The sequence below is a fragment of the Manis pentadactyla genome, chromosome 12 (genome assembly GCF_030020395.1).
Source record: "Manis pentadactyla isolate mManPen7 chromosome 12, mManPen7.hap1, whole genome shotgun sequence".
Taxonomy (NCBI): Eukaryota; Metazoa; Chordata; class Mammalia; order Pholidota; family Manidae; genus Manis; species Manis pentadactyla.
Genome location: NC_080030.1, coordinates 107,281,962 through 107,306,285, shown reverse-complemented (window position 1 = coordinate 107,306,285; position 24,324 = coordinate 107,281,962). Strand labels below are relative to the sequence as shown.

Here is a 24,324-nt window from a genome sequence, read left to right as displayed (position 1 = left end):
CCGAAAGAGAGAGAGAGAGAGACAAATCATTGAAATACTTCATTGTCGAAAAGTGCAGTCTCACGTTTGTGGTAAGATGGTATTGCTGACACTCAGACAAGTCTTATCTTTATGTTTTAGTCAAAGAAGTTTGGCAGAGATTACAGAACTTATCCATACTGCTCTCCTTGTGCATCGTGGGATAGTAAATTTAAATGAACTGCAATCTTCCGATGGGCCACTGAAAGACATGCAGTTTGGAAATAAAGTAGCTATCCTGAGTGGAGACTTCCTTCTAGCAAATGCCTGCAACGGACTAGCTCTGCTACAGAACACCAAGGTAAGGCCGGGCGGGGTTCGCTTGTAGCTGGATGCCTTTAGGCGGCTTTGGTCCCTGCGGGGGCCCAGGAGGTCTGTGCACCCTGCGCCCCAGCTCCCCACACGTGGATGCTCAGTAAAACCGGTGGTGACCACAAAACTGGCAAATGCTAGGAAAGAGTTTTGAAATGATTTTTTTTCTAGTTGTAGAAGAAATTATTTGTTAACCATAGGATACTGTTAAATAATAACATAAAGAAGGTATACACAGATGTTATCTATGCTCTCACTATCCAGGGATATTCACTGTAAGCCAATATGATGTATTTCCTTTCAGTCTGTTTTGTTGCTGTTTATTCCTACTTTATATAGGCAGATTTTTTTTTATGACAGCTGAGAACTTGCATGTGTAAGGTTTTTTTAAAATCCTGCCTATTTTTTCCCACTTCGTGTTATGATGTGGGCATTTTCCCATGTTATTAACATTTTTCACAAACTCTTTAATGGTTGCATAGTATTCATTTATTTAGATGTCATATCATTTCTTTAACAGGTCCCTCATATTTTGAATTTAGATTGCTTCTAATTTTTTTATCATAAATAGCAGTATCTTTACACATCAGTTTTCCTCATTCCAGATTATATCTTTAAGATACATTTTTCATGTTCTTGATACATGTAGTATCAAAGATTCTAGAGGTATTCCTTATATATCAGTTACAATTGAAGGTTTGGCTACAAAATAACAGTGGCCTTAACAAGATGGGAGTTTATTTTTCCTCATGTAAAAACACCCAGGACTCGGCATGCGGAGGTTGGTGCGGAGGTTCCGCACAGCTGGGAGCCCGAGCCCCTTTGCCACCCTGCTTCGCCGTCCCTCTTACCACGTCATGCCCCGGAATGGTCGCCATCGCATCCTCAGTCCAGTCAATAGGAAAGGAGGAGGAAGAAAGGCAGATGTCCTTCCCCTGAAGGTCAGGCAGGGCTACGTCCCGGTTCAGTAAGGGCAGTCTCAGCGCAAGCCTGCTGTCCCGGAGTCCCGCTCGACTTAGCATTTTTCCTGGATTCTTCACTTTTTAGCAAAGAATGAGTACTAATACTTGTGTTAGAATAAGCCGCGATGGGCTTCTTAGATCTCCACTTAATACTTTTAGCCTCTGCTTCAGCTTTTGTCTGGTATTGGCTCCTACTGTGTGAGGCTCACGTCCAGCGGAGACGGTTCTCACGTCAAGGTATTGTTAAATCTGCAAGACAATGAACAACAGCTCATCTCTTCTCCCAGCCCCTTCAGACAGCTCCCAGGCAAGGACAGAACGCAGGGCGGTTGCAGCGACAAGGAAGCGCGCTGAACTAGGCACAGTCAGCTCCTGCCTGTCTCATTTGGGTCATGCCCAAGCCGCTCGCCTGGGGGACCACCCAACTGTACCGTGTCCTGTGCGTGGCCTGCAAGAGCCACAAAGCCACCAGGTGCCAGTCCACTAGCTCAGTGGGAAACAGCAAGTTGGAGGTTCAGGGTCCATGAAATGTGTAGGGTAAATCGAGGCCAATCAGTTCTGTGCAGGGCTGTGGAGAGGAGACGGAGCACGGTTGCTTGTATGATGTAAACCTACAACTATTTCATTGTTGGGTGACACTTTGTTTTTGCAATAAGCCCTTTGGCAGCAGTAAGCTCAGAAAATAGAAGTATATATTTCATTGTTGAAAGTACTGAATTTTTGGTCCTTGATAAAGTTGATAAGGAATGTGTAACTTGCACAGAATGTTTGTTGGCATGCACTAGTCATTGTGGAGGACGTAGTGGTGTCACTGACCCCATGAAAACAAGACACATTGCACGTGCTGACCAAGTAAGTGTCAGGATCCACATCCGAAGCTGGTGGGTGGGAGACTTACTCAAGGTGACTTACCACGTGTAGCCACAGAAGATACATATGCATACCACTCTGTGAGCCTAACTTTTATTGAGATAATTACCTGTTCTTCTAAAGTAACTTCAGTTATTTTCAACTACCAGTTTTTATGTGCACCTAGGAAAGGGGAGCAATAGCTTTATGCTTCTTGGTTCCCTCGGCAGAAGAGGAACTTGGCGAACAGTTAAGTAACTCCAGTCTTAGCTGAATGTTATCAGTACTGCAAGTGATCAAATCATTTTAGTTGATTCCATCCACTCATGGGATCAAGGCAAAGCTTTCGGAAGTACATTCTATCAGGTATAAAACCATTATGAGTGAGATTGGAAATTCAGTTTAAAAGTTCAAATGGAAGATGAAGTTTTTAGTTTATCATAATAGAAGTACAAATTTTGGTGAAGTACACATGCTGTTGTGGTAGAAACAGGGTTCTTACTACCTTGAGAAACCTGTCGAGTGTTTGGAATTGGTTGTGGCTTACCCATAATTCATAACTGCACCCAAACGTGTCAACATTCTGCTAACTGAAATAGAAAGAAGGTGTTGTTATAAAAACTTACAAATACCTTTATAACCAGAGTCTCAGAACTGTAAGATTTGGGGGATATTGTTGATGCTGGATACAAAAATATACTTTAGCACCGCAGTATGTACCTTCTCTCTTTGTCCCTATCATTAATCAGATTTTAGAAATCTTTATACCAGCAATGATATTGAACTTTGTTATAAATGGTTGTCAAAATTTGGGGACATTTTGTTCAAAGTCGGTTGGAAATCTTAAATCAAAGTGTTCAATGAATGGACCTTTTAGGGAATTACAATTAATGAAAACAAAGCTTCCATTGGAATTTTTCCCTAATAAAATGCAACTGTGAAGAATATTGCTGGCAGCTTTATTTTAAAATGCCATATTAAAAAAAATACATTCTGCAGAAAAATATGCCAGTTACACTGTATTTTAGAGACAGACACAGCTAAGAAACAAAGTACATGAATATGTACCAAGAACAACTATTCTACTGCTGTTTTTTAATATTGAAATAGTATAAAGTTTTTTTAATTTTGTTTTAATGGATATATATTATTTTTATTTCCTTTGAAATTTTATTTTTGAAAACAGTTTTTGACTGGAACTAGTTAACAAGTCCACCAATATAATAAAATCAACAGCTAGTTAATAAATACAGATTTCAAAAAGTATACATTTTAAATCATTTCAGCACTCCTTTTTACTGGATGTGCCCCAGTTTGGATGATAATAGTGTCACGACTTTAAAGACATTTCTTGGAAGTTAGAGATCCTTCTGTCTATGTTCTTCTGTTGACCAGAAGTTAATGATACGGCCGTACCTAGCTGTAGGGGAGGCTAGGAAAGGGAAATGTAAACTTTATTGTGGGCAGCCATGTGCCCAGCCAAAAATCTGGAGGATACAGAGAACAGATACCGGAAGACAGCCCCATTCTGTCCTGCCTTCCCTCACACTGCTGGCTAGCACATTTTTTCATTAGACAAACCTGCTGATTTTTAGGGAGAAGATAATATGTTACCACTATCATATAGTTTATATTCACATGAAAAGGAACTAAGAAGTGAACTGGACATATACGTCATCTCAAATCTCCCTCCAGAGATGTATTACCATTTGGGCATTCCTTTTATTCGCCCTCAAATTGTTCTGTGTTCTCTGCGTAGAGTCTAGTGTGATGGAGCTCACTGAATCCTGCCCTTTTCTGGATGCACGTATTAGCACAAGGCCGGGGACCCACCGTTGTCCCTGGGGGCCACTCCGACTGCATCTCCCACCTTCTCTCCTCGCCATCCCTGCCGTGAGCTCTGGTGAACTTGGGGACTTGGAGGGGCAGGAGGCCAAGGAAGGTACAGGGCTGGTTCATTTTCTGGGCGCCTGGGGCTGCACGGGACCAGCTCTAGTCAGTGCACTGGCCACTCATGGTTTAGACCCACGTACCTGAGAGGAAGAGATGTTCTGGACGTATTAACTAAGTGCACATTTCAGTAATTAGCCTGCAGCGTGGCCCTGCCTTTAAAGAAAAACAAGGCTTATTGCCTTAGACAAATTTCTGTTTTATCTTAAAAAAAAGTAAGTTTTAACTTACTTTAAGCTATTCTGATGAAATCTTATATAGGTTAAAATGGTGGTATTAGGTACAAATGTAATCCTGGTGTAATGACATAAGCAAGTATTCATTCGCTTTAACTACTCACTTTATGGGAATAATATTTAATGTGCTCCTTTTTCTCAGCTAGCTAGCTTGTATCATCCATGCATTATTTCTTTCAGTGGTTCAAGTTCAGAGAAAATAGAGGCTTTACTCCAATCAAAATCAAATCAGATTCACAGCCCGTGAAATCCACTCTTGTGTTTTGCATTTGGAAGCATCACTATAAATGTCGCAGAGCCTAAGACCTCCACCATCTGCTCCCTTAGGCCCTGGATTTCAGTAGCACTACTTGATTTACAGAAAGATCACAACAGTAACCCCAGCATGTCCAAGCACCAGTTCAGCCTGACGCTTCTCCTTGAAATAAGAATAACCAGGCGTTTCCTTCCCCGCCAGTGCATTCCACACCATGGTCTCTGCACAGGTGCACCTCTAGATGTGCATTTTATCAACCTTTGGTGAGGACTTTTTTTCCTTTTTAGGACATGGTATTTTTTTTTAATTTGATAATTGTGTGTTGAATTGAGGCCTCTACTCTGTGCAGCCCTCCTATTCATCTAAAACATGGATCTTTTGCACCTCATTCTTCAAAGGGTCATTGAAAGCTCTGCAAGATCAGTTTCAGGAGATGTTTCACTGTCTGACTTACTGTAAAAGACCATTAGTATCATGTCCAGGAGTCAGTCATTCATGTTCTGCAAGGCTAGGCCTTTAGTAGCCCTTTTTTAGACAAAGTAGATGATTTCCAAATTGTGTGAACAGTATTTTAAACCAAAGAGATTGTAGGGAGCAACTAAACAGCTGAAACCCAAGAATTGCTTTTGACAAAGAGAATCTCCTGTTTTCAGAGCCGGTGCCTTTCATTTAAATACTTGACATGTTCCCGTCAGAATATTCTGTTAAGGAAAGTGAAGTTATACTTCAGGAGAGGATTAATTCTATTCAGTGAGTTCCCAGAAACTTAAGTTGATTAAGGACAGTACTAACCATTAATAGGCATTTTTTGGGGGAGGAAGTGGTGATGATAAAATTTCCTTGGGACAATATTTATATTAAGTTTTCATAAATTCTCTACTTTATGGATAATGTTTTGATAAATTTAGTTTTCTATATAATGATGTTCTAATTTTATTTTATAAGAAAGAAAAAGTGTTGATGGGTGAATGATGAGGAACATGTGGTACACAGAAAGAGAGAAAGAGGGAGAGGAATATTACTCAGCCATAAAAAAGAGTGAAATCTTGCCATTCACAGCAACATGGGTGGACCTAAAGGATATTATACTAAGTGAAAAAAGTCAGACAGAGAAAGACAAGTGCCACATGATTTCATGTATATGTGAAATCTAGAAAACCAACTAAACAAAACAGAAACAGACTCACAGATACAGGAAACAAACTGTTAGTTAGCGTTGGGAGGGGTTGGAGGGTGGCAAAATAGGTAAAGGGAATCAAGAGGTGCAAACTTACAGTTACAAAATAACTTAGTCATGGAGATGTAAAGTACAGCATAAGGAACATAATAATATTGTAATGACTTTGTAAGGTGACAGATGGTAAGTGGATTAATCCTGGGGATCATCTCATAATGTGTGAAAATACCAAATCACTGTGATGTACACCGGAAACTAATAGGACATTGTGTGTCACTTATACATCAGTTAAAAAAAGAAACAAATTGTCAGCAAAGCAACCTAAATAGCGGCAGTGAGGGAGCAGGCAGAATTTACAACAGAATTTCTGTATAGTATGTCACTGCCTTTTCACAGTGACAGCCTGCTTTTACTTCGAAGGTATATATTTAACCTGGCAATTGAAGTTAGCATATCTGTAGCAACTTTAATTTTTTATGACTTACTCATTCTACCAACTTCCCGTTTTCTTGTGCTACTGGATTCTTACCTGAATTTCTATATTAAGTGTTTACCTCTTCTTCTCCCGGGGCAGAGCATTAGGTGAAGGGTTCTGCAGTCATATGAAATTCAGAGCTGTTTTATAATAGCCAAGGGTAAAACTAGTAAAGCCAATTATTCTCCCTTTGGCTTTTCCCTGAAGATATCTGGGGTCTTCAAGGTAATTGCCTTAGGTAACAGATTGTTAAATATCTTTAAGTATAGAAACTGGTATATTAATCCTCTGGTAATTGTCTTCTTACTATTACAACTGTAGTCACATAAAGGTGAGTTAACAAGATTTTAAACTCAAGAGTGAGTTTAAAAATTAATGCTTGGGTTTTCATTCATTTTCAGTTATGGAACCTGAGGTCAACTTTTTTTTTTTGTATTTTTGTGCCATTGCAAGTTTATTCAGTTGATCTGTATCTAGTTTATTAAGTTTTTTTTTTGTTTTTTTTTAGATAATTATTTTTTATTGAAGGGTAGTTGACGCACAGTATTACATTACATTAGTTTCAGGTGTACAACACAGTGATAAAACATTTATATACATGACAATTCTAGGTTCCAGCTATCACCCTACCAAGCTGTTACAATATCTTGACTATATTCCTTATGCTATACATTACATCCCGGTTACTTATTTATTTTACCATTGGAAGTCTGCACTTTTTTTTTTTTTTTTTTTGTGAGGGCATCTCTCATATTTGTTGATCAAATGGTTGTTAACAACAATAAAATTCTGTATAGGGGAGTCAGTGCTCAATGCACAATCATTAATCCACCCCAAGCCTAATTTTCGTCAGTCTCCAATCTTCTGAGGCATAACAAACAAGTTCTTACATGGAGAACAAATTCTTACATAATGAATAAGTTACATAGTGAACAGTACAAGGGCAGTCATCACAGAAACTTTTGGTTTTGCTCATGCATTATGAACTATAAACAGTCAGTTCAAATATGAATACTCATTTGGTTTTTATACTTGATTTATATGTGGACTGAGGTCAACTTTTTATTTCAGTCCTTCATTGGAGAAAGACCCTCCACCAAGAGACCTTAGCATGTCTCTTTTTAAGCCATAAATTCCCTCATGCTGTAAATTGCTCTAAATTGTGTTCATGTAGAACATCATTGAATGTTGAAAGGATGAGATCATGCCAGAATCTAAAATTTTAGTGTTTGAGCAACAAGCTGTCAATGAGATATACTGAATAATTGGAGGAAAAAGCATGAAATGGAAAGGCACTATAATTTAGATATCTGGTTGGCCATGACAGGTTTTCTTTGGTCTCTGTGTTTATTTGTAGACTGTATTTGTATTTTAGGATTAAGCCACAGTGCAATTAAGACTGTGTGGATTACTTCTTTTCACCTTAAAAAAACAAACAACAGTGTTTTACATATATAGTGATAACTCTAATAGTTAAGGAACTGAATTCATTGTGTGTATATGTGGGGTGTGTGTGTGTGTGTGTGTGTGTGTGTGTGTGTGTTGATCTCTGTAATCATTTGCATTGAATGGACCTATCACTATACATCAGATAGGAGGCTGTGAATTAGCCTGGGTCCTGTCTTAACACCCCAGTCCTGACATCACTCTTGGGGGCTGTTCTATTAAGCACTAGTGATTCATATTTCTAAGTAACCAGCGGCACAGATGTACTCCCTACATAACTGATGTAGTTCCGTATGTTAACTTTGTTTTCCTAAAGGCAGAAATATGTTGTTTACAAGGAAGAATTTTGTTTGTATAAATATGCTCAATTTATGCATATAAATCTCCTCCTCTTATACCATCTATATATTTTAAATAAAGAGGCTGCTTTGATTATTTGTTGTTTGCCTTATCTGTTATATCAATTTTAATTTCAAATTCATGTTAAAAAGTGAAACCTAAAAAACATGCTGTATCATGAAATTCAAGTTTTCTTTATCATATTCATTTAAAGTAGACATTATTATGACCTTGTGTGTTTACACTCTTGTCAACACTATTTTACTAGTGGAAATTATTGAATTAATGTCTTTTAGCCTCTTAGTTTGACAACCAAGATTAATGTTCTTTACTTCACATAACCCACTCAAGTATATATATAGATTTTCACGACTAACGTAAATGTGTGTGGAAGTTAAGCGGGGTGTCAAATATTATAAAAAATAAGGAAACTAACTACATATCAGTTAAATAGAGATGTCAAAATGCTGTCATAAAACTAAAATTTCAAAATCCCAAACTAATATTTCCAATGTTTTCTTATGATTTTCTACCATAGCCACAAATTAATGTATCCATTTCTGAGCCTGCTTCCTTGATCCTGACAGCAAAAGTGATAAATGATTAATTAGTGTTTGAGAAGTGTGCTAGAAATAAGAAAATACCATGTTCTTTTAAAATTTATTCTCTCATTAAAACCTTGAACTTTGCCCTTTTGATGCTGTAAACAATGGAATGAAGTATCTTTTTGGCACAGGAAGATCACATACCATCATGCAAAATGGGTACTTCTCCAGGTGTCCTCTGTGTCAACCAGAAGCCAGAGAAGCCAGAGAGGCATTTATTCTAAGCTTGGCATTCGGAGAAGCCCACTTAAAAAAAGTCTGTATTCTCAAACTGGACAACTACACATAAGAGAATGAAACAGGATTATTGTCTAACTCCATACACAAAAATAAACTTGCAATGGGTCAAAGACCTGAATAAGTCATGAAACCATAAAATTCTTAGAAGAAAACCTAGACAAAAAGCTCTTGACTATGAACATGAGCAGCTTTTTCCTGGACACATCTCCCCGGGCAAAGGAAACAAAATAAAAATGAGCAAGTGGGACTACATCAAACTAAAAAGTGTCTGTACAGCAAAGGACACCATCAGCAGAACAAACAGGCATCCTACAGTATGGGAGAATATATTCGTAAATGACTCATTTGATAAGGGGTTAACATCCAAAATACATAAAGAACGCATGTGTATCAATACCCAAAAAACAAGTAACCCAATTAAAAAATGGACAGAGGACCTGAACAGACACTTCTCCCAAGAAGAAATACAAATGGCCAACAGGCACATGAAGAGATGCTCCACATCACTAATCATCAGGGAAATGCAAATTAAAACCACAATGAGAGATCATCTCACACCAGTTAGGATGGCCAATACCCAAAAGACAAGGAACAACAAATGCTGGCGAGGATGCAGAGAAAGGGGAACCCTCCCACACTGTTGGTGGGAATGTAAATTGGTGTAGCCACTGTGGAAAGCAGTATGGAGGTTCCTCAAAAAACTAAAAATAGGAATACCATTTGACCTAGGAATTCCACTCCTAGGAATTTACCCGAAGGACACAAAAACCCTAATTCAAAAAGATATATACACCCCTATGTTTATCGCCACACTGTTTGTAATAGCCAAGCTATGGAAGCAACTTAAGCGTCCATCAGTAGATGAATGGATAAAGAAGACGTGGTGCATTTACACAATGGAATACTATTCAGCCATAAGAAGAAAAGAAATCCTGCCATTTGCAACAACAGGATGGAGCTATGGGATATTATGCCCAGTGAAATAAGCCAGATGGAGAAAGACAAATACCATATAATTTCACGTATTTGTGGAATATAGAAACAAAGCAAAGCAGAAAGAACAAATCGGCAGTAGACTCATAGACACTGAGAAGGGACTAGTGGTTACCAAGGGGGAGGGGCTGGGGTGGTTGCAGAGGGTAGTAAGAGGGGGATAAAGGGGCGCAATAATTCGCAGTCACAATATAAGTTGATTATGGGGACTGTTGAACCACTGTTATGTGCATTTGAAACCAACATAAGACTGTATATTAATGATACTTTGATTTTTTTTAAAGCCTGTATTCTACAAAAATACATCCTCTGAAATGGGTAGAACTCAACCCCACACTGTGTTTGGTCATGAGTGGTAGAGACAACACTGAATGTGGTCATTTTTTACTACATTTAGCAACCTCAATTTTTGTAAACCCCTTTTTTGACTTTCCAGAAATAAAATTAATTAAACCAGCTTTTTTTCCTCCTATTTTCACCAACTTAAATTGCTATTTCTCCAAAACCAGAGGGAAAAACAAATCTATTTTCTGGCTTGAGTTACTCAGCACTCTTTTGCTTTTCCAATAATTTTACTGAAGTAACTTTCTGAGTTAGAAGGTTACAGAAGTGCTGGGCAGGTGAACAGCTGACCCCTTCATCTGTGACCCCCGCTACCTAACCTCACGTCTCTCCTCCACCCATCCTTTCTTTACCCGGCTAGGCTTGAGCACAGTACCCATTTCCCTGTCTCTGTCTTTCCCCCCCCTTTTTTAAAATTGATGTACAGTCAATTTATATTAGTTTCAAGTACACAACACAGTGGTTTATCAGTCACCCCTATTAAGTCCTCACCACCATTGGTACAGCCACTATCTGGCAACACAGAGGATGTCACAGAATCACTGGCTGTATTCTCCGTGCTGCACTGCCATCCCCGTGGCCAGCCTACATTATGACTGAGAATTTCTGTGCCCCTTTATCCCCCTCACCTTCCTTGCCTCTTCCTGTCCCCAAGTCAGTCCGTCTCCCCTCAGGCACTCTCCACAGTGTACACACATCCTCTTCAACCCTGTTCCTCTAGGTGTTCATTCTTTCTCCTCTTACATGTTATTTCAGAAAAATTCCCATCCACCTCTTGCCTTCTTGCTCCTTTCAAGAGGAAAAATAAACCAAAAATCTTTACTGGAGATGAAAAACTTTAAAGCTTGGTAAACTCTTGTATTAAGAAAAGGGGAAATTATATCATTTGAAATGAAGTAGGCATAAGAGAACCCGTCTCTACCCTCATCCTTTTATTAAACCAAATTTCCCCACAGCTGTCAACACTTAAAGACCCACATGCAGTGCGCTCATAATCTTGTGCACACTGTCCTGGGTTAATGCTGAGTTTGAACACCACTAGCAAAACGAAACTGAGAGCACCCAAAGGATCCCTGTGACTACTTTTCATTAGTAGCCACAGCTTAGTTGTATTTATACGATTTTGGCTTTAGCATTTCCATCATTTTCTTGAATCCTCAGAGTTATACATACTCAAAAAAATTCACTCTAAGCCCAGGTTGGCTTATGGGGCCTTAACCCAGGAGCAGATTTTATTTATTTAGCAATAGTGATGCGGAAGAGCCCTTTCCTGGCAGCTAATGACCTGCTGGAGGACCGGTGTGCCCAGGGCAAAGCTGAAGGCCATTAGCCGACAGGTCATTAACCGGCAGACCTGACCCCGAGGTCGCTTCTGACACTGTAAGCTGTGGGAACATTAGAGTGGGTTTGCTGCAAAGTATGGCTGCACCAAGAAAGTTCCTTTTTAAAGCATTTTGGGAAATGCATTAAATAGTTTGTTATTCATGTGGCTCAATTGTCTTTGTTTTGGAGCCATTTTCACTGCGCATAGCAAGTCAGTCAGACGTCAGTAAACAGCAAAACTACTGTATGTCTAATCTTTAGTTTTTAAAGGACAGTCTCTCTGTTTAGAATATCAGATTAAGTATTTCATTACTGGGCAGCTTCAGCTTGCAGTCCTGTGGATCACTGATGTTGTCGTAGTGTGTTGAGCTGTATAGCACTGTTCTATTTTATGTGTATGACAAATAAAGCTACAGAGACAAGCAGAAAGAGTCCCACAGTAGAAGTCTGTGGACCTCGTTCCTGTACCAGCTATTCAGTTTTCTAAATTAGCCTTTTAGCATTGGACAGCTCATTTGATCTCTCAGAATTCTAGTTCAGATCATTCATCTTTTTCTCCAGACTACTTACCTAACGTCCCGATACTCCCATTTTACAAATGAAATTAGAAACTTCATAATGTAGAGTCTTTAATATTTATTGAAATTAGTAGCAGACATTTAACTAATATTAACAGCTTATGTTTTTGAGTGCTTGCTATGTAGTAGACTCTGATGTAAGTGTGTTATGTTTATTACCCCATTTAACCTCTCCAGAGGCACAGGAAAGGATTCAGTAACCTCATGGTAACACCTGCTAGTGATGGAGAACCGCGGCCTACGTGCTGGCATTCTGGCTCCAGAATCCTTATGCTTAACTGAAGTAGAAAACAAACAAACCAGCAAAGAACTATGATACCTTGTTTGCCAGCAATTTTGCAGTTACTGATCCTAGAATTTCAAATACCTTGAACAGTTTTTAAATATTTGAATAAATATTTTAATACAAACATCTATAGGGGCTTCATGAGACATTATAGAGAAATAACTAGTAAGCAAAGGCCACTCATTTACTCAGTGTCATCATCTGTAAAATAAAGGCAGCATCATCTCCATCCCCAACATCATTGCCAGTTCCAGTATTCTTTAATTCTGAGTGTTATAAGAAAGAGCCTCAACTTAAAACATACACACAGGTCCTGAAAATAGCATGAAATGTGGTGAAGAACAAAGAAATCAAGAAAGATCATTGATGAAGTCAGAGATATAATAGGGAGTCCAAAATCTTTTATGTCAGAAATCCAGAGATGTATATGTACATTTCAGCAATTGAAAGCAATACCCCAAATTAGTGACTCACCTTCATGGCAGATTTGTGATGAGAAACTATATGGATCTATTTGTTCATGTGCTTTACAACGTTTGAACACCACTAGCAAAACGAAACTGAGAGCACCCAAAGGATCCCTGTGACTACTTTTCATTAGTAGCCACAGCTTAGTTGTATTTATATGATTTTGGCTTTAACATTTCCATCATTTTCTTGAATCCTCAGAGTTGTACATACTCAAAAAAATTCACTCTAAGCCCAGGTCGGCTTATGGAGCCTTAACCCAGGAGCAGATTTTATTTATTTAGCAATAGTGATGCGGAAGAGCCCTTTCCTGGCAGCTAATGACCTGCTGGAGGACCGGTGTGCCCAGGGCAAAGCTGAAGGCCATTAGCCGACAAATTATATACAAATTATATACAAAGTTATATGCAAACATACCTTTCTGAAAATAGTGCTTAAACCAAGTGGTAACTGCAAATTTATTTTGAAATAGTTACGATTTATGCAACTAATTCACATATTGGAATACTATTGGTAATTTCAACAAAATAATTTGTGTGCATTGTGCTAAGCAATGGAGATACCAGTTTAAAAGCCAATTGTATATCTTGAAAGACTGGAGAATTTCTAATCCAGGGATATCCATTATTCGATTCAAAGGTACGAGACCGTCTGTCTTGTTTCTACTACCTGGTTTTTTTGAAGGAGGGAGAAAAGTGATTACCTAATTTTCTAGAACAGTAGGGTCAGTTCTTTTGAGAATTCCACTGAATCACAAATTTGAAGAGCTGTGAAGGTACTTGGAAGAAATGCATTATAGTTTTAGACAAAATGCATGGATTTTAGTGCATACAAGTCATGCTTCTATTTCTGCAGCTAGTTTTGAAGTGCAAACCTTGGGAGGTCTCTAAATGACAAACATCTGCTGTTTCGTGTGGCCCAATTTGAAGAGGAACTAATTGAGCTGGAAAATGAACTGTGTTACTCAAAAGACATGGGGTTCCTGGAATTGGGAGGATGCATGTGTGAATTCTAGAAAAATCCTGAAATTTTTAACTCTTTGTTCTAGTAAAACCAAAGCCAAGAATCCAACATCAGTGATATAAATGAACAAGACTGAGATGCACCCTAATTGAATATACCTCCTAGTACCCAAGAATAATTCTGTTTTATCTTGCTTCCTGCCTCTAATTATGTTCAGTTAATTTTCATGTTTTTATGCTTTACAAGTACATTTCAGAATAACAGAGTTTAAACTGCATGTCCCAAATCTGGGGCCTTCGTGTACAATTAGGATGACTGAGCAAAGTATGAGCTACATGACATATACTACCAGCATGACAGAAAAGAATGTTTCAAAACCACAGATCACACCCCATTTATTGGTGGGTGGTGAAACCAATCTAGCAAATGACCATCAACAATTTTTTCACTTTAAAAAACATTTATTGGCGGTTTACTGCACCCAACACCTCCTACGCTTTGCATACAGAAGTCCTTTAAACCTCACAACGACTGTATGAAGTAGACAGCAGGATTAGACCCCATTTTTTAGAAGAGGAAACTGAAGCCATGTACCTGGATCACACAGTGAGAAGGGGCAGCGCTGGGACTCAGACCCAGGCTCTGTCTTCAGAGCACGTTCAGACACAAGGACCGCACTGCCTGCCGGGCCCTGCTTCCTGCGGGGAGGTGGCGGGGAAACCCAGTGTGGCCCCCAGTATGGCACCCAGCCCTGGGCTCCGAGGAGTTTGTGTCCCAAGGCCCGTGTTTTTAAGTCAACCTGCCTGGGTGTTGCTAACACCCGAGTGACAGCCTTTACCAGATCTGTTCCAGTAGACTTCTCAGTTCTTGGGCCATAACCCGGACCCTTTCGTGATAAGCATGGATATTCAGAAGAGGAGGAAAGGAACTGTGGCTGGCAAAGATAACGTAAGTTAGGCACCAACACTTTTTTTAATGGAACATAATAGAACATAGAGGGATAATGAAACCTGTGTTTAGGAAACATTTCACTCATTTTTATACATATGCATACATGCATGTTCTGCGTCTATGATGTGATACTGTTCTCACTGTGGCTTGCAATTTAAAAATTCTGGAAGTCAATACTATTAGGCCGTGCTGTAACCACCAGCATCTTTTCGGTTGAATGAAATACTGTACTATGACTCCGGTGTTCTGGAGCTTCGCACTGTGAACTTGTATTAGTCAGAGGTGGGGTTCACTGTTAAGTAAAATGACAGTTGGAACGTGTCACTTAACACCACTGGGTGTGCCCTCAACTGAGAATGCAGTGAAAGCAGAATAGAGACTCTTGGCCATGTGGGAAAAAGCGGGCAGACCACTGAAAGGGCAGACCGGATTCTGTGGAGGAAGGCCAGCCAGCCAGGGCGCGGCAGGGCGGGACACCCTGACCACCCCACACCTCCCGTGCGGGGGCTCCCGTTCCCAATAGGCAGAAAATAAGCAGCTAACTGCTGTCTAATCATGTCAGAATCACTTTGTTTCACAACTAAGCATTCAATTCTCATAACTAGTTAGTTTTTGTAATAATGCAAGACGTTTGATGCAGCCAACTTTCTAACCTACCGGGAAGCATCCTTTTCCTTTATTTCTTACGAAAAGTTGTATCTTGATGTAAGCATTTTTAACTATCCGCCACTTGTTAGGAACTTAACAATTTTTTAAATCAACGAATTCTTGGTCCGTGTTCAGTGACCCAGTAGGCCAAGGACTGTGGACCTTTATTCAGAAAGTGAGCTCAGTGTATTCGGCTCCCTTTTTTATCATTATTGAAGGAAACCCACATTTTTGGCTAGTTCACTATTCCTTAAAATTGTTGGGGATAAAAAATGTACACAGCTGCCCATGTAGGTATTTCTGGCCGTGGGGGCCTGCTGTTGATAAAGCACGGACGCCTCACGCCTGGACAAGAAACGGAGGCTCAGAGAAGTGAGGCGGCTGGGCCGGGGTCGTGCAGTTCATCTCTGGGTGGACCTTCTGATTGGCCAGAAGCACATTAATGGCTTTTATCTTTGTGAGGTCGTTACCAATTTCATGAGTTCAGTGCCAGGCACTTAGGAGCCCACCAGCAAATGCTGATGGACCGAGTGCTCTGGCCAGTGTACTACTACATTTCAGTCATTTCGTGTTCAAGCCGTCCTCCAGACCGCGTGGCCTATTTTAAGTTTTATCAGTTGTGATTTTATGCTTTTCTTTAGTTCACAGTTTTCCTCTTTGACAAATATTACCAGTAGTTATTTTATAAACCAGTGTATCAGCTGTTCTAAATTAAAAATTAAGATGATCAATTTGCTTGGTTGTTGCTGCACCTGTCCAACTGGTAGTGCCATTTCTCTCTCCACTCTTCCCCCTTAGCCAGAAAGAACGTCCAGCTCAGGGAACAGATTGCCATCCCTCCCACAAATACACACGGCTTTACACAGTTGGCAGCCCCAAAGAGGCTCCCTCCAAACAGCCGAGTTAGATGCATCCTCCCCAACTCCTGTTGGTGGTGTGTTTATTTTAACAGGCCTCTCATCATTGTCTTCATTAAACCCGGTCCTTGTCTGATAGGAAGGAGTTGAGAGAACCTTTCTTTCTCAGGCTTCGTCAATGGCTCTGTTAAAGCCCCTCGTTTGTATTCATCAGCAGGCAGGCTAGGGCTCATCTGGCTTGTGGTGCCCAGGTGGCGGGGAGCACATTCACCCGTTACTTGGCCATTCTGCTCCCCGTGTTCACAGGTCGCTTCTCTGCCCAGGCCGCGAGCCAGGAGCTCTGGCTGAGCACCAGGGACTGGATCCCCCTGGAACGAGATGGTTTGCTTAAACCCAGTTTGTAAATGATCAAATGCTTTACAAATGTCAGATGTTCTTATTGGTCTCTGTGGATGAACACTACTCCTTAGCCAGTAATCTTTCCATCTCTAAATGCATCTCTCAACTGCTTTGGGCTTCATTTGTATGAAGAGGATCTAGGCAGTGACGCTGTCCTCTCTGGCTACCATTAGCAGGCCGCTTGGCGCCCTTTATAAAAGGATGCGACACATTTTTCACTGACGGTACAATTTTTGTGGCTTAAAAGAATTTTTGCTGATATCCCTTCTCAAACCAAAGCCCTTTGAAAAGGACGTTACTTACGCCCAGCCCATCTTGGTCTGAGAATTCATCCTCCCCAGGGGTTCACCTCGGCCACTGCCCTGCAGGACTTCTGTCCCCTGCACGGGCGGCGGGAAGGCCGCAGCCTGCAGAGGCAGCGCTCCCAGGGCAGCGTGTCCTTTGCCAGCAGCTGCAGGGAGCAGGAAAGGTGAGGGGCTGGGGGCTCACTCGCCTCCTCGAGTGACGGCTCGCTCCATGGCTGAGTACAAGCCATCGTTAAGATAACCTTTGCAGCCCAAGAGTTTGAAAGGCAGTTGTAAATCTGTAATAGCTTCCATGTTTTTATAATCCAAACAAATTAAGTACAGGGCAAGCTTTTTTAAGTGGATTAAAATACAACTGTACCACCTATTACATCAGCTCAAATAGGTTATGCCGGCTGGGGCTTTCATTGAGCCACATTCGCTTACAGTTACTTTTTTAAAGATTTAGTTGTGTCTTACTTTTAATTTAGGATAGGTGCTCTTTTGCTAAAACCAAAAGGGTCTGGTTTCCTAGCTAAACAGCTACCGCTCCGAGTCTTTTCCGTCTGTCAGATGCTGACAGTACTCCTGAATGACGTCTGCTGAGACAGGCGCCAGCCGCCTACACAGACTGCTAACCACCACTCACCGATCGTGTTTTTGCCTATCCAGGGACTCCTGACTGATACAGTCCATAAGCCAGTGTGTGGACATGGCTTAGTTTGAAGCCTCTCTGAGACTAAAAGCAGTCTGCCTCCCTGACCCTCACCCCAGGGAAGGAGGTTCATTGCTTTATCTAATTATAAAAGGGGAGGGCTGTAAAACATTGTGAATTTAAACAGTTGTAAATTTAGCAATTATAAATTCATGCAGTTCAGAAAAGTTGAGGAATAAAAATTTTTAATTAAAAATCATCCAGAATCTTATGACTTGTACATTATGGTTATAACTAATGTGTTATTGTCTCTCCTTTCAGACTTTTTTCTCTACATAGGTAAACACATGGATTGACCTCATTTTTGTTTTAGAAATACCTATCATGCTGCCCTGATTTATAACCAGCCCTTTTTTCCTTAAGAATGTTTTAGACACCTTTGTATCACCATGTAAGTGAGGGTGCTTTTTGCTCATTGTTCTCTCTTCCCTATGTATCTCAATTTCTATTTTTTATGATGAAAGTGTTAACATAGCTCAGGGCATGATCATCACGACACCTTTTGTAAGGGTATACATCACTTGAGTGTTTCGGTTTAAAAAAATCACTCAATTCTCATTACACTTGCCAGAAGATAGAGTTGAAGCAATTACATATTCTCCTGAGATTGGCAGGATTTGTCCTGTAGATTAATCATTTAAGAAATTCATTCCCTCAGTCATACCTCAATAAAAAGTAATAATAAAGAAATTCATTCCAAAGGTCAGTTACATCACTGTAATACACTGTCAGGTACATGTTGTAATTGTGCCAAGGTCCCCGGGCATCGGGAGAGCGCTTGCTCCTTAGCTGCGGGGAGGGTGCTGGTGGCAGGGGAGAGACCGCGTGTGCGGGAGAGCGGCCATCGGATGCGCAGGGCCCACCCACCGTCCTACCCAACCACCCCCCCTGGCAGCCCCAAATGGGCGGCAGGGTAAGCCGGCTCCACACACTGACATTGTGAATGTTCTGCTTGTCAGGATCTAAGGTGTCGCTTAGACGGCTGGGGGACAGTGTGTGGCATCGCTGTAGAGTCACGTTTGAACTTGGGACACAAATCAAAGAGAGAAGTGTTTTTGTATTTGCGTGTGTGGGTAGGCAGTTCTGCGAATCTCGAAACCTCCAGAAATGTGGAAATGAAGAATTGTGTCTCCTGTCTGAGTACTCCACAGACAGCCAAAGTAAACTTTATAACACCGACGGTGACGGTGTTATGTAACAGTATTTAAAATCTGAGAGAATGTTTTAGGATGCAACAAGTCAATTTTAAAGAGCTCTGATTTTGATTAAAAGAATCTTTGCATGTGCTCTGTTGTTGAACTAAGACCCTCTTTCTTCTAAAATATTTGGGCAAACAATTTTAAAAACACTAATCTTGGTTTCCATACTGGGCCCTTCATCTACCGAGGACTTGTCTCGAATAGAGAATAATGATAGAGAAGAGTAGTGAATTAACACGCTGGGTTAGTGTGTCCCATGCTCTCCTCTAAGTGCTCCATGTGTTTACTCATTAGAGAAGGAAGTGAGGAGGCCAACGAGGGCCCTTATATTTTGATACAGCTTCGCAGTTAGACCTGATACCCTTCTGAATCTGCTACTGTGAATTCCCGAGCATTAGCACCCTTCCAGACCCCACTGGGACCTCTTTGCCAGCTAGTGGGGTGGGCTGCCAGTCATAATGATGGAAATGGTTTTAAGTGCCTTCAAAAGTGAAAATTGTTTCCTTGTGATCCCAGGGATTGGAATCAAAGGTGATTGGGGTACGAAGAAATTTCACAAAGAAAGTAATCAGTGAAGTTCAGAGGGAAAGGTATATGTGAAGAGAACAGATAAAAATAAGAGCATGAGTAAAGATGTCTCATCAAAGTCGACAAAAAAGCAGTTTTTAAATTTACATGCCTAATTATAAACACTAAGATTTGCATTTCTAGAAGCACAGAATCTTAGATCTAGAAGGGACTTGAAGAAATTAGGTCTTGCAACTCCTCTCATTTTATAGTCGAGGAAAACCAAAACTCTAAGAAATTAATTGATGTGCCCCAAATGTCGCAGTGACATCAGCAGTAGCCCCTGATGTGTGATCTAGGCCCTGCGGCTCTATCTCCTTACTGCTCTCTGGCTTGCTGGGCCCGCGGGAGGCGCTCACACCGAGGCCCGTGGCCGGTCTCTTTCCCGGAGGAGTGTTTGTCGCTGCCCTGCGGGCCCCGGGCCTGAGCCGCAGAAGCCCGTGAATCCGTGTCATGGGGACGGCTGCCCTCGTCCCGGGCACCAGGAGGGCCGGGCTCAGGCTCGCAGCCTCCGGAGGTCTGGCCGTTAGGCTTGGGGGTTCTCTTCTGGCTGTCACCCTTGCTACCCTGTTGGGCTGCTTGAATAAATACTCCTCAGGAATCGGGGAGTTGGGTGGGGAGGGGATGTCATTAAGCAAGTGCTTTCTTGTACGTAAAGCACAGCAGGTACCAAAACAGGTGGACGCCTGCTGTAGTAAGCCATGTCATAAAAAAACAAAAAAAGTAAAAAAAAAAAACAGATCCTTAAATGGCCTTGGTGAAGTATGTGTGGCTGGTAGCCCTGTGGTTTTCCTAGAAATACTGAGATTTTAAAGGAGGATGATACGTAAAACCCCTGTCTCTTTGGTATAATTTTAAAAGTAAACATTTCGGGCAATGGAAGGAGATGTGTGTGTGCCCTGGGTAAGTCGCCCTTGCCTGGAACACATTCGCCTCCCTAGGCTGTTCCTGCTTTTCATGATTTCATACCTTCCCCAGCTTGTTGACCCAAGGAAGTCCAAAGCTTTTTCCTTGACGGCTGTCATTCGTTATGGAGGTGTATTCTGCTGAAATATGACCATTTGGAAATACAAAATCTAGGTCATTTGTAAATCATGAATTTCTAAGTACAGGTCTGCCTGTATAACTGCACTGAGAGAAGAGTCAGAGAGTGAAGTGTTCTTCTCGCTTCTGCCTGGTCTGGAATTTCAGGGAAATAAAGGCACACTGGTTGTCCAGGGCCAGATCCACTATTTAACCCTCACGCCATCATTTTGACATTTAGTGGCAGGCCTTTTCTTTTCAAATCTTTCTTCACGTTACCAGTGCTGGCCTCAGAGCTCAAACTGTTTCAAAAACATGGCATTTCTTAGTGAGTGACTGATCTGTATTATGTGTCTAGCCATCAGGGGGATCCTGGGATGTTGCCTGTGTAACTGTAATCCAGTCTGAGGCTCTGCATTTAGTTACAGTCTTTCATAGACCTATTGGTGATACTCGATCCTCCTGGATTTGGGAACAGGGCTTATCTGATACCTTCAAGGGGAAAAAAATCCGTTCATTTTTCTCTTCCCTACTTAAATAACTCAACACATCTGCTAACACTGTAGGATCATTGTCCCTGCAGTTCCTCTGCAGCTCAATTTGCTACAATATTTCTTAAGTATTTGGTTACCTAAAGGGCAATGTGATTTAAAAAAAAAAAACTTTCTATAGGGCTTACAAATTAACCCATCTGCAGAGCTAGAAAAAAATATGCCTTTAATCAGCAAAATTTCCTTATCAGCAGCCTTGTATGTGTTATGCAGTATGAATGTAAATATAAATTTGGAGCTAAATGCTCATGTGTTAAAATTGTAAAATCTTCCCACAGATTAACATAATTTGCTTCTAAGAAAATGTTTATTAAATCCAGGGTACCTAAGATTGAAGTATCATCTTGTTTGGGTCTATGTCCTTTGGCTTAATAATGTCTTCAATTACAAGAATGATAAAAGCTGAAACAAAATCCTTTAATTACATCAGAAAGTGAGCTAAATTTTAGGAAGCAGGGAGTGGGAATCTGATCTAGGACTGCATAACATAGGAAGTTAAATATACAAGATATTAAGACTTTGTAAGAAGCAGTTCGGTTCACTTTGAGAAAGTCCTGTCTGAAATGGCTGCATGGAACATTATAATAAATAACACTATTTTACCCTCTTAAATTAAGATGGTTTGTGCAAACAACTCTGAACTGCACAGTAGTTCCAAATAGACTGTTTTCTTCTTGTCCTGGAACAAGTTCAAAGCTTTTGATATTCCTTTTTTTTTTTTTAATAGCCTGAGCCTTGAAAATAATATAGGTTTGATGAATGTGATTTCAGTACTGCAGGTCTGTAAAAATTTTCAGTATTTATGGTACATTTCACTCAAGGGTCCTACACCAAATATATCTGCAGTACATCCTACATACAACAGAACAAACACATCTGAAGGTTAACCATTCCTTTGCTTTTGCTTTTTCTGCATAAAGCATGAAAATTAGCATTGTAATGGCTCCCAAAATGAAGATATTGAAAAAGCACCCACCTGACAGAAATAAACTTACAGAAAATGAATTAAGATTTCATTAGGTATCTGAAATGTAAGCTTATATTCAAAATGGCTTTACTGGATTTTCATGTATAAATGACATGCATAATAAGATTTTTTTTGCATGAATTATGACTCAAAAAAAATGGGATAACAGCTCTAATATCCAGGTGGGCAGTGCCATTTGCCAGGATCTTTGTACACGACCCCATTTTTTTCCTATCAATCACAAATACTGCCTTGCTACTAAGCCTCTGAGGTAAAAATGGGGATACATTTTTTGAATTGCCTCTTTTATATCTTTTTCTTGGTTTTCAGGTTGTGGAACTGTTAGCAAGTGCTCTCATGGACTTGGTACAAGGCGTATACCATGAAAATTCCACTTTAGCCAAGGTAAGGATTTGGTAGTCGTTATAAAATGTTAGGTTAAAAACCCTTGTGGCAAAACTAGAACTGACGAGGGAAAATGTCATTCTTGTTTTATGTTTAAATTGTACGTGACTTTTTTTTTAGATTAGTGTTTTGGTTACAAATTCATGGCCATACGCTTAGTACATAGCAGATCTGGCCGATTAAAAAAGCCTCTCCTCCTCTGGCTGGAGGCACAGTCTGTTCGGTCAGCAGCCCAGCGGGCACCAGGGTGCCGTGCGCTGCCAGGTAGACTGTCAGGCTGGGCAGCGCGCGCCCGGCTGGCTGGGCGCAGCCTGTCCCCAGAGGAAGGCGCCTTCCGAGTCCCAGAAAAGTGGGCAGGTCCCAAGAAGCTGACTCCGGGGAGTGTGAGGGAGGAATGAATGTCTTTTATACCCAAATCCAGGGTGTCCTGCATACTTACATTCTCTGTGATGAGAAGTAGAATGGTTGCACAGTGGGATTATTTTGATTAATTTTACAGATCTGGAATTAAGGTTCTTTGACTCATTTAGCAGGACCTCTCGAAGGGTTAGGCTTTATTTCCTTACCATGCACTTATTTCATTTAGTAGGATATTGGATGTGAAGCGATTGCTTCATTGACCACCACCATCATTTACCGTGGCGTATACTATTATAAGAGACTCCTGTCTTAGCTCCTCATTATTCTAACTCCTTTAGCTTCTGTATTAGCAAGATGTCACTCATGCAAATTAGAAAAAAAATATGCATGTATGTACATCTTAAGCCTTTTGACATTTTCACTTGAAAAAAGGAAGGTTTTACTGGAAATGAAACACAGGGCATGAGCAACTGGGATAAGAAATTTCAAAGTGTAACCTAGGGACTCTGAATGGTCAGAGTGGTTAGTGAAATATGGAAAATTGTACCATGGCTGTCTGTTAACATTCGGTTCGGGGAACCACAGTTTCCCCAAAGGCATGTCTAACTTCACCCAAGCAGCATAGTGGCATGTGGGGACCTGGCAGGATATATGACCGTAGTGGATCCCCTTTCTGGGGATTTCAGAAACATACCAGCGCTCACTACCTTGTCTGAGGGTTGATAGATGGTAAAATGGAAGGATCCCGGCCTCGTTCCGCTCCCAGGAAGTCGCCTTGTACATATGGCGCGATGAAGAGGGTGCCATGCACTAGTAAGTGGTTCACCTGTGTTTCTTCATTTACTCTTCACAGAAATCCTACTGGCAGATACTACTGCTGTCCCCATTTTGCATATTTGAAGACCAAGGTTTAGAAAAGATTAATTTGCCTACAGTTGCACAACGTGTTAGTTGAGGTTTGAACTCTGATTTTTTGCCTCCAGTGCCTCAGTGAAACCTGACTTGCTAGCATCCCCTGGCCATACCTGAGGTCCCCACCACATATGATGACAGCAGTGGCCTCCTCTGGTGGTTGAGGCCTTGTTTTCCCCAAGATATTTCTAAGGTGTTCAGTGTAGTTCCATGTAAGATACAATATTCCACAGTTAAATATCTGTTAGTTTTTAAGTAAAACCAATTTTTATTGGTCTTAAGGTTCTCGATCCATCCACTCTTAGCATTTGTCCACTGTAGTTAGCCCCATGAAATATTTTCTATGTACCAGGCAGACTGACAGCAACAATAACAAGTGCTCAGGTCGGGCTGTACAGTCGGTTCAGACTTCCTTTCTGTGAAAGGGTGATGTTTGTCGGTGTGCCCGTTTTACTGAGGAAGTTTGAAATTCAGAGATGACAAGTGGCAGGAAAGCATAGTGACTGGAAATCGTTCGTGCATCTTCAGCAGTGACATAATCTGGACCCAGGTGTTTTTTGACTCCAAGTCCCATGTGATCTGTTTCTTCCTGGGAGAGAGAAGAGGAAGCAACAAAGTCACTGCAGGACTGTTGATCACACGCAAACCGCCACTTAGCAAGCTGCAGT

The 24,324-nt window shown here is 40.8% G+C and overlaps 1 protein-coding gene across 2 annotated transcripts in view; it reads left to right on the top strand.

Annotated features, from left to right (window-relative positions):
- PDSS2 (decaprenyl diphosphate synthase subunit 2) overlaps nt 1–24,324 on the top strand; it is a 193,862-nt gene that overhangs the window by 105,700 nt on the left and 63,838 nt on the right. For both annotated transcript variants that reach the window (XM_036902897.2, XM_036902896.2), the window contains 2 exons: nt 121–319; nt 22,310–22,384. In XM_036902897.2, coding sequence (XP_036758792.2) covers nt 121–319; nt 22,310–22,384 — 274 coding nt within the window. The remainder of the gene's footprint in view (nt 1–120; nt 320–22,309; nt 22,385–24,324) is intronic.